General features: G+C 39.4%; 1 protein-coding gene across 1 annotated transcript in view; it reads left to right on the top strand.

Moving 5' to 3' along the window:
* The window catches only part of LOC139449792 (carbonic anhydrase-related protein 10-like), a 121095-nt gene extending 108411 nt beyond the window's left edge, over positions 1-12684 (top strand). The window contains exons 7-10 of the mRNA XM_071231323.1: positions 2595-2749; positions 8866-8994; positions 9398-9437; positions 11405-12684. Coding sequence (XP_071087424.1) covers positions 2595-2749; positions 8866-8994; positions 9398-9437; positions 11405-11427 — 347 coding nt within the window. The 3' untranslated portion in view covers positions 11428-12684. The remainder of the gene's footprint in view (positions 1-2594; positions 2750-8865; positions 8995-9397; positions 9438-11404) is intronic.
* Positions 12685-13049: the final 365 nt, after the last annotated feature.

Here is a 13049-nt window from a genome sequence, read left to right as displayed (position 1 = left end):
TATCGGATAATTTTGTAAGTAGCATGGGTGTCCGACAAGGGTGTATATTAAGTCCTTTCTTATTTTCATTTTTCATAAATGAATTATCATATCAAATCCAAAATAATTGCACTGATGGAATACAACTTCACCCCGAAACTAATAAATTATTTCTGCTTCTTTTCGCTGACGATATAGTCATGTTCTCGAGCACAATACCTGGCTTGAAAAAGCAAATACATGTATTAGAGAGTCATTGTGACGGGTCAATACTGACTGTAAATATGGATAAAACCAAAGTTGTAGTTTTTAAAAATGGCGGTAACATATCCAGAAAAGAAAAATGGCTTTACAGAGGGAAGCCTGTAGAAGTTGTTCCATTTTATAAATACTTAGGCGTGTGTTTTACAAGTAGATGAACTTGGTCAAGGAATGCACATAACATTTCATTGCAAGCCAAGACATTTGCAGGCATATTAAAAAGTCTTAGAGTTCTGGACAAGTTTACATATGATGTTTACTTTAAAATATTTCATACAAAAATCAGCCCGATTCTGTTGTATGTATCCGAAACTTGGGGCCAAGAACATATGGATGTTATTGAGAAAATAGATCTTTTGCATGTAAAAAGTTCTTGGGTGTAAAATCTAGCACAGAAAACATAAGGGTATATGGTGAATGCGGAAGGTTTCCTATATATAACAATAGTTATTTAAAGGTTATTAAATACTGGGTCAAGCTATTAAATATACCATCTTCAAGATACCCTAGAGAATGTTTTAAAATATGATGCTTCTCTACGGCAGTCATCGGAAACAAAATTCGGCATCAAAAGTTAAAAACATGATATACGAATGTGGATATGGTTATATTTGGTTACAGCAACATGTAGATATGTCACAACATTTCTTCTCCCGTTTGACACAGACCTTAAAAGATATGTTCATCCAAATATTACATGGTTCCTAGTCCAGTTGTAGAAAAGCAAATTACTACGTATACACTACATTTAAGACTACTATTACACTAGAACCTTATCTATTAAGTGTAAATTTAAATAAGTTCAGAACAGCTCTTTCTCGATTTTGTTATGGCTCACATGATCCATTTATTGAAAAAGGCAGATATGAAGGTATTGCAAGAGAACACAGACTTTGTAGGATTTGTAAAACTGATTGTATTGAAGATGAATATCACTTTTTATGTGTATGTTCAGTGTATAAAGATTTAAGAGCAAAATATCTAAATGACTATTTCTACCGTAACCCAAACGGTAAAATGTTAATGACTTGTGATTGCACAGAAACTATTAGAAATATATCAATGTTCATTTATCATGCTATGAAACTAAGAAAATGTATGAATTTGTATCACGCCCCAGACAACACACTATTGTCATTTGGCCTCATAAGTACCATGCATAAAGATTGATTGATTGATTGACAAGGCAGGAAATATTTACTTCCCTTCCAGGGAAAGAGTAGTACATACATGTATAGTGCTTCTTTAGTTGAGAACAGAATATTGCATAAAAATATTTCGTCCCAGGCAAAATATGGCACATATTGTTTTCCCTAAGCCCTAGGCGAGATATGCAACTTATAAGTAAGTATTGGCCCCAGGCGACATATGTAATAATGAATTCCTCCTGTTTGTCCTTTGCGAAATATGTGATACTAATATTTAATTCCCCTCCATGGTCATAGTCGAGATATATCATATAAGATTCCCCTTTTGGACCTAGACAAGCTATGTATGATTTGTTTGTACAACCCTTTGGCCCAATTCACTTGTTGATCCAAGACAAGATATATGATACAGGTTTCACTTGTTGGTCCAAAACAAGATATATGATGTAGAAATCTCTTGTTGGTCCAAGACAAGATATATGATACAGGTTTCACTAGTTGGTCCAAGACAAGATATATGATGTAGAAATCTCGTGTTGGTCCAAGACAAGATATATGATACAGGTTTCACTTGTTGATCCAAGACAAGATATATGATGTAGAAATCTCTTGTTGATCCAAGACAAGATATATGATACAGGATTCACTTGTTGGTCCAAGACAAGATATATGATACATGATTAACTTGTTTGTCCCAAACAATATATGATATAGAAATCTCTTGTTGGTCCAAGACAAGATATATGATACAGGTTTCACTTTTTGATCCAAGACAAGATATATGATACAGGATTCACTTGTTGGTCCAAGACAAGATATATGATACATGATTAACTTGTTTGTCCCAAACAAGATATGATATAGAATGCTCTTGTTTGTCCCAGACAAAATATGATATAGAATGATCTTGTTGGTCCCAGACAAGCTATGATATAGAATTCTCTTGTTAGTCCCAAACAAGATATGATATAGAATGCTCTTGTTGGTCCCAGACAAGATATATAATATAGAATGCTCTTGTTGGTCCCAGACAAGATATATGATATAGAATGCTCTTGTTGGTCCCAGACAAGATATATGATATAGAATTCTCTTGTCCAAGGCAAGACCGTTATGCCCCCTTTTGAAAATTGAATGTCCTCATGTCAAGAAATGTTCCACCTAAAAGAACAAAATATGATGTGTGCATATCTGTGTGTGTTCCAGGCAAGAGGGCAAAGGTTCACCATCTGGCCCTAGAACAGTTGCTGCCTAAGACAGAACACTACATGACCTACGATGGCTCTCTCACTCATCCTGGTTGTCAGGAGACGGTCACGTGGATTATACTTAACAAACCCATCTATATATCTAAAGAGCAGGTAAGAAGGTTTCACACTAGCCATCTGGTATATAGTCAGCTCCTGATATAACGAATATTGGGGGCATGGGAATCGTTTCGCCATACCCGAAGTGTAGTTGTTTACCTCAGCACTTCTAGACTAGACAAAGCGATCTTAGTGCAAAGATGATCGTCACTCCACTACTTTAACATAGACTTACGACAGTCGTAGCGATTTGCTCACTGGGATCTGGTTAGGTTTTTTTAGTGAAAAAATTATTGTTCCCGAAAAATCGGGAAAAAGTTAATTATGCTTCAGACTGTTTAAACAAATTGAGCATAAAGCCGCTTTAAATAGTTTTCAGTCACAGACGCTGTAACTATGAAAGCACTGTCTGTTGTGTTGCAATGTGAATCATTGCTTGATAGCATACAAAAAATAGTTTTAAAGCATTTGACGTACATTTAAACATTAAACACAAACCCTGCTGTTCTAAATGAGTGAGTAATAAAACAAAATTTACGAAAATATTGGTATTAAGTCAAATATAAAAATAAACCGATTAACGTAAACCTTTGGTCTAAGTATTCATTTTTAAATCAAAAGGTTTAGAAAGTGCAACTTATCACTAAATTCAGTTCAATAATGATAGCAGTGGATAATAAAGTGTACCCAAGTCAGTAACTGCCCGAGTGTGGCCCCTTTAAATGATCAATCTGGGCCCGCAGTTGAGCTTCACATTGCTTCAACCAACTGAGAGAGAACCGCTTCCACGTCGATTGAATTTTAGCAAACTGCTCAATCGGCCGTCGATTTCTTTGCGATTAATAAGTCGTTATAACCCAATCAGACTAGCAAATTGTGTTGGTTTCCACTAAGATTTAGTTAGACTGTTCCCGGCACTTCTTCTGAATGGGATAGCGTTGGCTTCAGTTGCCATGATGTGTCTTCTGTGGAGGTTTCGGACCCTTCATTAGGCGTGCTGCTTGGTGCTTACCCAAGCGTCGCTCCTGCAAGACAGAGCCCGGTTCAAATTTTACCCCTCACCAATCTATCTTGTAAATTTCCTCAACTTGTTTGATGTGAGTTTGGCGTTAATTTGATAGGAATAATTAGGCCAACTGCTCGTTGAACCGGGGTTTGAAGGGGTCGAGGTTGTTTGATTGCAGCTGCTGCATTTAGATGCTTTTGTTGAAACATCCAGTGATTTCTGTGAAGTATTTTGATACTTTGTAGGAATTTTAACAGCGGCAATTTATGTTTCGCCTTCCTCCCATAAAGCCAGTCTCTTTGATACATGGTGAAAAACGGTCACTGATCGATGGCACTTGACCAGAACAGTTTCTCGCCTTAGCATCGATTTTATACTTCTGTTTTCATACCTTTTTTTATTACATCAATAAGCATGAAAGACGACCGCTGATTCTAATGTTCTGTTGAGAGAGTGAACATTAGTCGTTCACGTTCGGGGCATGTTGAGTGTTCGGTCACGTGCTCCATTGCACGAGCAGGTGACCTGTTACCATGGCAGCCCCGGATTCCTTATTGAGAAAATATTACAAGATTTTGATTTTTAAAACAAATTAATCATTACAGTTTAAAGAAACTGTGAAATTGTTCGTTAGGTTTACCAGAGAACAATAGTTTGAATCGAAGCTATAAAAAATCATCCAACATAGGATATTGAAAACAACGTCTTAAATGTTATACTTTCTCAAGTAAGTACCCTTGATTGATTTATTAAAGAAAGAAAGGCATATATCTGTTTTAATCATCTGACAAGTTAAATAACGTGTACGAAAACGCAAACTCTTTGGTGTATGAAATATATTGACCTTATAAACACTTTGTCCATATTGTATGAACGTTGACACAATGTGTTACAGTGTTCGCTGGTGATAGAAGATTGAACGTCAATGCTGAAGGAAGTTGATGCACTTAATTAGTGTATTTTCATTTAGAGGCTGCATCGATTTCACGGATGTGTTAATGGTAACACACATCGCGGATTCTTTCTTAATAGCAGTAAAATGTCAATAGTGGAATTCTGTGTTGGATTAGTGGGTCACGGATGAGGGAACACAGCTGATGAATGTCAGAGGGATGGAGGGATGGAGAGTCTTCACTGCCCCCTCCCTCCGACAGTGATGGAGGCTGGTGCCTCTTGCAATGTGCACTCTGAATGTGTAGTGTGACGAACAATGACGTGTTATTTCACAGCGGTGTATCTAATGTAAAATATTATGTAGAAAGTGAGTTTTCATGTCCAATTATAAAATTCATATGTCTGCGAAATTCCCATTGTGGTCGTAATTAGACTGGAGTTATGACTTGGGAGCGACATTGTCTGTGGCGAGTTTCGAAATGTCGCAGTTTTATCAAAAATAATAATAATAATGATGATGATAATAATGATAATAATAATTTATAACAGTTTTATACCAATATGACTTTATACCACTGCAATGTGTTGAGGCCACCAACGTCACAATTGTGCAACGTTCCTCTTTAGAAATACTGGCATCCTTCATATAAGTCTCTTCAGAGAGGTGCGGTGCGGTAGCCTAGTGGTTTAAGCCTTCGCTCGTCGCATCAAAGACCCGGGTTCGATTCCCCACAATGTGTGAAGCTCATTTCTTGCGTCCCCCGCCGTGATATTACTAAAAGCGGCGTAAAACCATACTCATTCACTCTTTTCAGTGGTGCTATTTAAATCTCTATTTTGTCATTCCGAAGGTAATGAAATGAGCCTTACTCCGAACATGAACTTAGGAGCGAACCCTACGATTGTCTAATATCAAAGTAATGTGTCGAGCTGATGGATACATCATATATGGCACAACGTTGCACAAGAAATATTGCCGTTTGTGCGACGTTTTCTGAGTCTCATTGGTCAGAACATTGACTGTTTTCCCTCTCGCTGAAACATGACCGAGGCTTGATTCGTTGGTTAAAAATAGCGACTACAGCAAAGCGGCTGTGTACATTGTGATCGGGTGAGGTGAGGAGAAATGGGAAACGTTGCGTGCAAGGTTATTGCACTTATATAGAAACGTGCATGCACGTGTGTGTGGCTGCTTGTACTTGTCCGATTGCATAGTGCTAGCCCATGGATATACCACGTCTCAGTTTAACATAAAAAACCCACTCAGATACAGTATACTGACCCCGAGCCGACCAGTCCTTGTTTAAGACTCTTAATGCCGAGCGTCAGACAGGGTAACAACAAGTACCATATTTTAACGTATTTTGGTATGACGCGGTCAGGGATCGAGCCACGGAACTTCCGCTCTCCTGGGGGACGCTCTGCTACTAGTTCACGGAAGCGGTCTCGTGATGGTGGAATGTAGTGTATGCACGATGGAAGTAGTTCTTTGATTTGCACGTGGTAAACGTGTTCATACCTCGCTATTGTCAGGCTCAAGTGATAACCTTGACAACAATCCTCTGAAAGCTGTGCCGTGAAGTACTGACAATGGACTACATCAGATGTCATCCCGCCCTTCTTCAATTTCCATATTCCAAAACTCAGATCAGAGAGATTTGCACAAACTATGTCAAATATGTACCGATGATCAGGATAATTTCATGTACAAAATTAATCAATCAGCCATTCGGCGCAGTGGTTCTAGAAATAGCAGAAATGTTGTAAGATTAATAATGAAACGAATTCCTTCCACTACAAACTCCTTTGTGTTCCCAGATATGCTATGGTCGTTTAAGAGTCATTCATGAATAAAATTCCCCCAGGAAGGAAGTATTTGGAGGGTATGAATATTACAAATTGTGAACTTTGATTTTGCAAACTTCATTACGTTGGTAGTAAACATTTACTCAGGATCTGCAATCGATTGCTTCAATAGTTCCGAGTGATCAGAGGACATTTTGATACATACTCGAGATGAATTCTTCACCATTTGGAAGTTTAACTGGCGAGGCGAATGCTTATAACTACCTCTCTCATCTCCATCCAATCCATCAAAGTGTTCCTTGGCGATGTGTTGTTTATAAAAACAGCAATTTCCAGCCATTGAGCTCCGTACATGGTCCCTGAAGCTCTTAGCAGGGCCGGGTCAATCCTTGACGAGTCCTCATCCAGTTGGCAGCAAGGGCGTTCAATGAACAAGTTGCAATAACCCGTCTTTTTAATCTCCGGCGATCGAAGTTCTCATAACTCTGGGATAGCTGTGGCAAGGGACTGGAGGAATTTCTTCTTTATCTGCATCAAATGGCCGGTAATTAAGACGCGGCTTGTTTGGCATTGGTGTCTGCTTCCTATCTCTCGTGGAGTGACAGAGTTTTTGATGTTTTCGTCAATAGTCGTGCAATATTATTGAATTAGCACGTTGCAAGATTTGCCAGTGTCCGACATGAACAACCACCCCAACCCCCCTCCCCTCCCCACCTCTCCGACAAGCACACGGTAAACAGACTTCAGTACACAGAAGCAGATTTATGGGGCTTTTCAATCTTTTATGAGCAGCTTGATGGGGGCTTTACAGACCCTCCATATAGCGCCCATTTGAGAAACCATAAAAGCAAAACTAAAAGGCCTCGGTTGTCGTTATAATGAAATTAAGGTATAGTAATGTGTAAAATAAAGGGACTAACAGTTAATTGCGTTCTTGTTTTTAAAACTTATAATTGCCATAACTTAGAATTACTGTAAACTCGCGAGAGTCGAAATTACAAAGATATTCGTATTGCACACTTGGGATTTGTGTGAAATATCACCACCTGTCTTTAATGAGTGAGTGAGGTTTTACGCCGCTTTTAGCAATATTCCAGCAATATCACGGCGGGGGACACCAGAAATGGGCTTCACACATTGTACCCATGTCGGAAATCGAACCCGGGTCTTCGGCGTGACAAGCTAACGCTTTAACCACTAGGCTACCCGACCGCCCCGCTGTCTTTAATGGTTGCCTGTTGGAAGTCTCTATTGAAATATAGGATATATGAGAACAATATCTATGTAACATCGTTCTGGGTTCCATGGTATCGTGATCACCGTTATCCTTGTTAAGGTTAGGAACGACAGACGCCAAGACGTCGTTTCCGTACAGAGTTGCGTCCTTTAGTCGTACCAGGATCCGATGACCGTGGGTTAGAATCCTAGATTCACCCCGATTAAGATCCTTGGTTTGTCAGCATCATAATCGTTCTCGTGGGTTTCACCAAATTTATATTCGCTTAAGACCTGCATCAGTTCGTCGAACTGCCAGACGCGTTTGAACCATCTTCCCGAGGCAAGGGAGTCAATGCATAGTCCAATCAAAATCGCGCAACGAACTAGACATCCGGTTCGTATACAACATGAATTTCAACCGCAGGATTTGCAAAGCATGTGTACCGTCAACTGGATGTCGACAGATATTTTCAAAATATGTTCATGTTTTTAATCAAGGTGCTCAAATAATTTGATGCACTTCACGAGGTAAGGTCCGTTTATAGACCTAAACTATAGACCTGGAATATTGTTCAGATCGCCTTGACTGGACTCCGCCATATTGTTTGCAGCTAGTGCAAGTGATGTGAGAGGTGGAATCTGATTGGTCACCATAGAAGGAACATCACTCGCTAGGACAGAGTGAGTGAGTGAGTTGGGTTTAACGCCGCTTTTAACAGGATTCCAGTTATATTAGCGTGTCAGCTTAATGTAGGAGGAAAGCCCGAAGTGATGCAGGTCTCAGACGTTTACCACTTCGGTGAAACCCACGACGAGCACGGATATGGTGCTGACAAATCTAAAAACATAATCGGGGCGAACCGGGAGTCGAACCCACAATCATAGGTTTCTGGCGTGTCCAAGGGATGCAACTCTGCACGGCGAATTGCGGCGCCTTAGACGACTGTAGTCAGTTAAGAGCCTCGGGAAAATGTGATCTTATTAAAATACTGTTCAATTCTGTAAGCAGAGTTGGGTCCCTTAATACGATTAGCACGATGACCATGACCAACGAATTCCCCTTAATCATGATCCACGGAACCAAACAAAGCATTTCTGTTGAAAACTTATTATTATTATTTTATTTTTTAATTATTTTTATTTATTTATTTATTTATTTATTTTATTATTATTATTATTATTATTATTATTATTATTATTATTATTATTATTATTATTATTATTGCTTGTATTTTGTATTTTCCAGCTATCATCATTACGAGTTTTATACAATGGTCGGGAAAATCTTGAGGATCTTCCAATGGAGGTAAACGCCCGTCCACTGATGCCTTTGAACCACAGGGTGGTGAGGACCAACATTAACTTCAAGAAAAGGGTAAGCAGCATCGTCTACGGTGACACCCCTTTGCGGAATGTGTCGTTTCCTGGAGCAGTCGTTCGGGTTACCCTTCGTATGTATCAGAACGTTCCTTGAAACAATCGTCCGAAGTCGAGGCTTCCGGACATACGGGGGTTCGGAATTACAGAGTTTCGCGTGCGGGTGGCTGCCAGTACTTGTCCGGACTATTGGTGGTTTTACTAACCTACTGAGATATCATGCCGCAGTTTAACATGAATACCCCACTGTATACTGACTCCGAGCCGACAACCTTTGTTTTATCCCCTTTAGGGGTCTCTGAACTAACGGGGTCTGGAATATGTTATTTTTCATGAATGATAATTTCTTTTTTGGCTAATTTTAAGAATAAATGTTTAATATGATTTGTTTTCTGTTACAGTCAAGAAAATGTTCAATGGAGAAAGATACGTACTATCAAGGTAAGCGGTTTTTGTTCTGAAAGAAGGAGAAAGAAGTGAGTTTGTGTGGTTTAACGCCGCTTTAAATAGTATTCCATGACTATTACGATATGTCGGCTTGAAAGCCCGAAGTGATGGAGGACTAACACGTTTACCACAAAGATTAAACTCATTGTAACGAATATGATGCTGCCAAACCTAAAAACAACCTTCGCGAATCTGGGATTCAAACCCACGATCCTAGATTGCTTACACGCATAAGCGACGCAACTCTGTTCAACGAATTGCGGCACCTAAGGAGGCTGAGCTACACGAGAAAGACCCGGGGGGTGGGGGCAGGGTGAAGAGGGGGGGGGGGGGGGGGGGACAGGAAAGATTTATACCTAAAACAAAATGAATGCCAAGCAACAGCTATCTAAAATCGCCAGTGTCTTATCTTTGAGTAATCAAATTATTTTTCAGTAATTAACATTTTCCAATGCAAAACCTTAAGTCTTCGGTTCTCTCTGCGTTTTATTTCATTCTTTTAACAGGAGTCCTCGGAAGTCACTATTGATTTTGAACGAAGTTCTCGTATATTTGTCATTCTTAAGTGTCTTTGTGCCACTTCTTGAGAGCAAAGATATCGACTCAATGTTTTGCTTCGAGACAAACTATTTTTTCTGGCTACCATAAATTATAAGGGTATCTCCTCTCCGCAGTGTGCTGCCAACTTTCAATTTAGACGTTATAAAATGTTGTGACTGTGCCATATCATTCAGACATTGTTTCTATGAAATTAGGGAAATCAGTGATTATAGATTGATGTAGGTAAGACTTTCAGTTTGTGTGAATGAATATGATTTTACGCCGTTTTTAGCAGCAATATCGCAGCGGGGGACACCAAAAATGCGCTAAGTACATTGTACCTATGTTGGGAATCGAACTCGGATGATGGGCGAACGCTTTAACCACTAGGCCCACCGCCCCTGTTAGTTAGAGGACAGGTAAAGAGATGTTGGAAAATCTGATTCAAACTTGCCAGGGCTGAAAGTTGAATAACCCCCTTCGTTTGTTTGTTTGTTTGTTTGTTTGTTTGTTTGTTTGTTGTTTAACCCCACTCAGCAATATTCCAGCTACATGACGACGGTCTGTAAATAATCGAATCTGGACCAGACAATCCAGTGATTGACATCATGAACATCGATCTACACTATTGGAATGACATGTATCAACCAAGTCAGCGAGCCTGACCACCCGATCCATGTATCGTCCGGATAAGCATACGTTTCTGTGGGCATGTATTCTTACTCTGAAATACGAGGGGTTCCGCTCACTTGAAGGTTTTCCGTGTAGTGGTTTGGTATACTTTCATAATATCATAAGGCTACATAAAAAGTATTAAATGTTTCTCGAGCACATTTTTCTCAAACGAGAAGGGCGGTATGTCTTTGTTCATGTTTTTTATTGAAAACAAAAGTAGATAGAGTATGGGGTATGTGACGCTGGAAATATTGAAAAATACATTTTGACGTGCAGGATTTACAGTGACGTGCCGAGGCCCGATATTTAGCTGCTATCTTTGCCTTACTTGGCACGCATTGACTTTTAACTGTAAAAAGTCAGTTTGGTTTATCCCCGCTTTCAATAGAAAGCCCGAAGTTTTTGTTTGTTTGTTTGTTTGTTTGTTTGTTTGTTTGTTGTTTAACGCCGCACTCAGCAATATTCCAGCTATATGAGGGCGGTAAAGCCCGAAGTGACGGAGGTCGCATTTTCACTTTGACGAAATTCACGAGCACGAGTTTTGATTGATAGACGAATAATCATAATCAGGGTGACTTCAAACCCGCGATCTTCGGATCCTGACACGGCTAGGGGACGCACCTCTGTAAAGCCTCTTTTTAATCAAGAAACGATGAATTAGTATGACCTAATTCATATTTATATCCTACATAAGTAGTTTCAAGACTTGCCACCTTTTAAACAATTATTTTTATTATTCGTTTCAGTAAACGACCTCTACAAGAAATAACGTCACCTGAATATGTGTTGAAAATTGCGCCTGCGTGATATGACGTCACAAATCTTGTGTTTGGTTCGTATGAAGAGCTTCAAGTGCCACGGTAGGAAAGAAATACCTATATCAAGAACTGTGCAAACCTAGAGGATTGTGGGTAATGACGTCACGGTGCTGATTGTTTACAAGCAATATCTCCCTACGACTAATTACCAAAGAACGACTTTTCTTCTAGAGATGTGTTAATACACAAGGATACCTAACTGTAGACGACTGCTGTCGTCCAAATTCGCCTTGAAACTTCCACGAACATGTGTTACCATGCTCTCAATCTGTCACGTGGTTTCCGTGTAATCTCAAGATGGCGGCCGAAGATCAACATGGCGACTGTGGAGATGAGACTGGTTTTATTCTTCCGGTTACCATGACAACAACTTTAGGCCGGTGTGGGTGACATTGATAAGTATCATGGAGTGACTTCATGAGCAGAATGGAGAACATCAAAGATGCACGTGAAGTCACGTGACGTTATTAAACTTGTTCGGAGAGCAGTTCTGTTATGGATAACAGGATATGAATACTTAACGGTGATGGGTACGGATGCCTGAGGGAGAATTATGAGAAACGGGATATTCTAGTATGTTTTTTAACATTGGAAAAGACGTTATCAACGGAACGCGAGTTTTACAGATTCGTCCAACCAGGGAACATATAGATGTCTGGCGTCTGGTTCAAGACGCCAGCCATATGCTATTCGTTTCCTCTACGTATATTACGTGTCTATTGTTCCAGCATCCTTCCCTGCTTCGTGTTCCAACCGGCTGCTCCAGCTTCCATTTGTCGTGCGTTATACATCCCTTGTATCAGTTGTCTCCCCTTTCAAGATTCTTCAGGAGGAGGTACACAACTCCACGTTCTTCTAATTCTCGCGGGCAATGTGCCGTTAATACCCTTCCAGAAAAATTGGATCTTAACGAACCGGACAAAAAGATTATCCATTGCAGTTATTATCGGTAAATGCTCAAATTATGTACATATAAGCGATTTATGACATTCCTACTAATATTGTTATTAATATTATAACTGAATATATCATTACAGAATATTTTCTTAGTGTTGTCGGTTACACATGTCCTTAGCGTTTGGATATTCTAAGGTTGAAATTGAACGAATTAAAAACAGATCCCGAGTTTATTTAATAGGAAAATCATTAATGTGATAGTGTGAGTGAGTGAGTACAGATTTAAGGTCGCTTCGGCGCTGTCCCGGAAATATGGCGAAAAATATCCCCAAATATTCATAACCCCTGAATGTTTATTTTCAGTATATTTCGTGTTATGTCTATTTTGTTGAATGTCACCTGGGGTTTATGTGTATTCCCAATTTTATGTCAACTGTTACCAATACATTTTCGCATGTCAAGAGTCTTCTATTAATCATCAATGATGATGATATGATTCCTTATGGTGATATACATCTATTATATATACACAGTTAAATTTCACTATCTTTTATATCTCTTATGTAATATCCAGAATTGGATTCTTTTTTAAAAGGTGTCTCCACTTGCTGTTTAATGAAAGGGAGATTCGCCCATAACTTTTTCATGTGGATATGTCAGGGGCAGATAACCCATG

Source organism: Haliotis cracherodii, unplaced genomic scaffold (genome assembly GCF_022045235.1).
Source record: "Haliotis cracherodii isolate W230 unplaced genomic scaffold, xgHalCrac1.p SCAF_8, whole genome shotgun sequence".
Lineage (NCBI taxonomy): Eukaryota > Metazoa > Mollusca > Gastropoda > Lepetellida > Haliotidae > Haliotis > Haliotis cracherodii.
The sequence above is the reverse complement of the archived record's forward strand: the minus strand, read 5'-3'. Positions and strand labels throughout refer to the sequence as shown.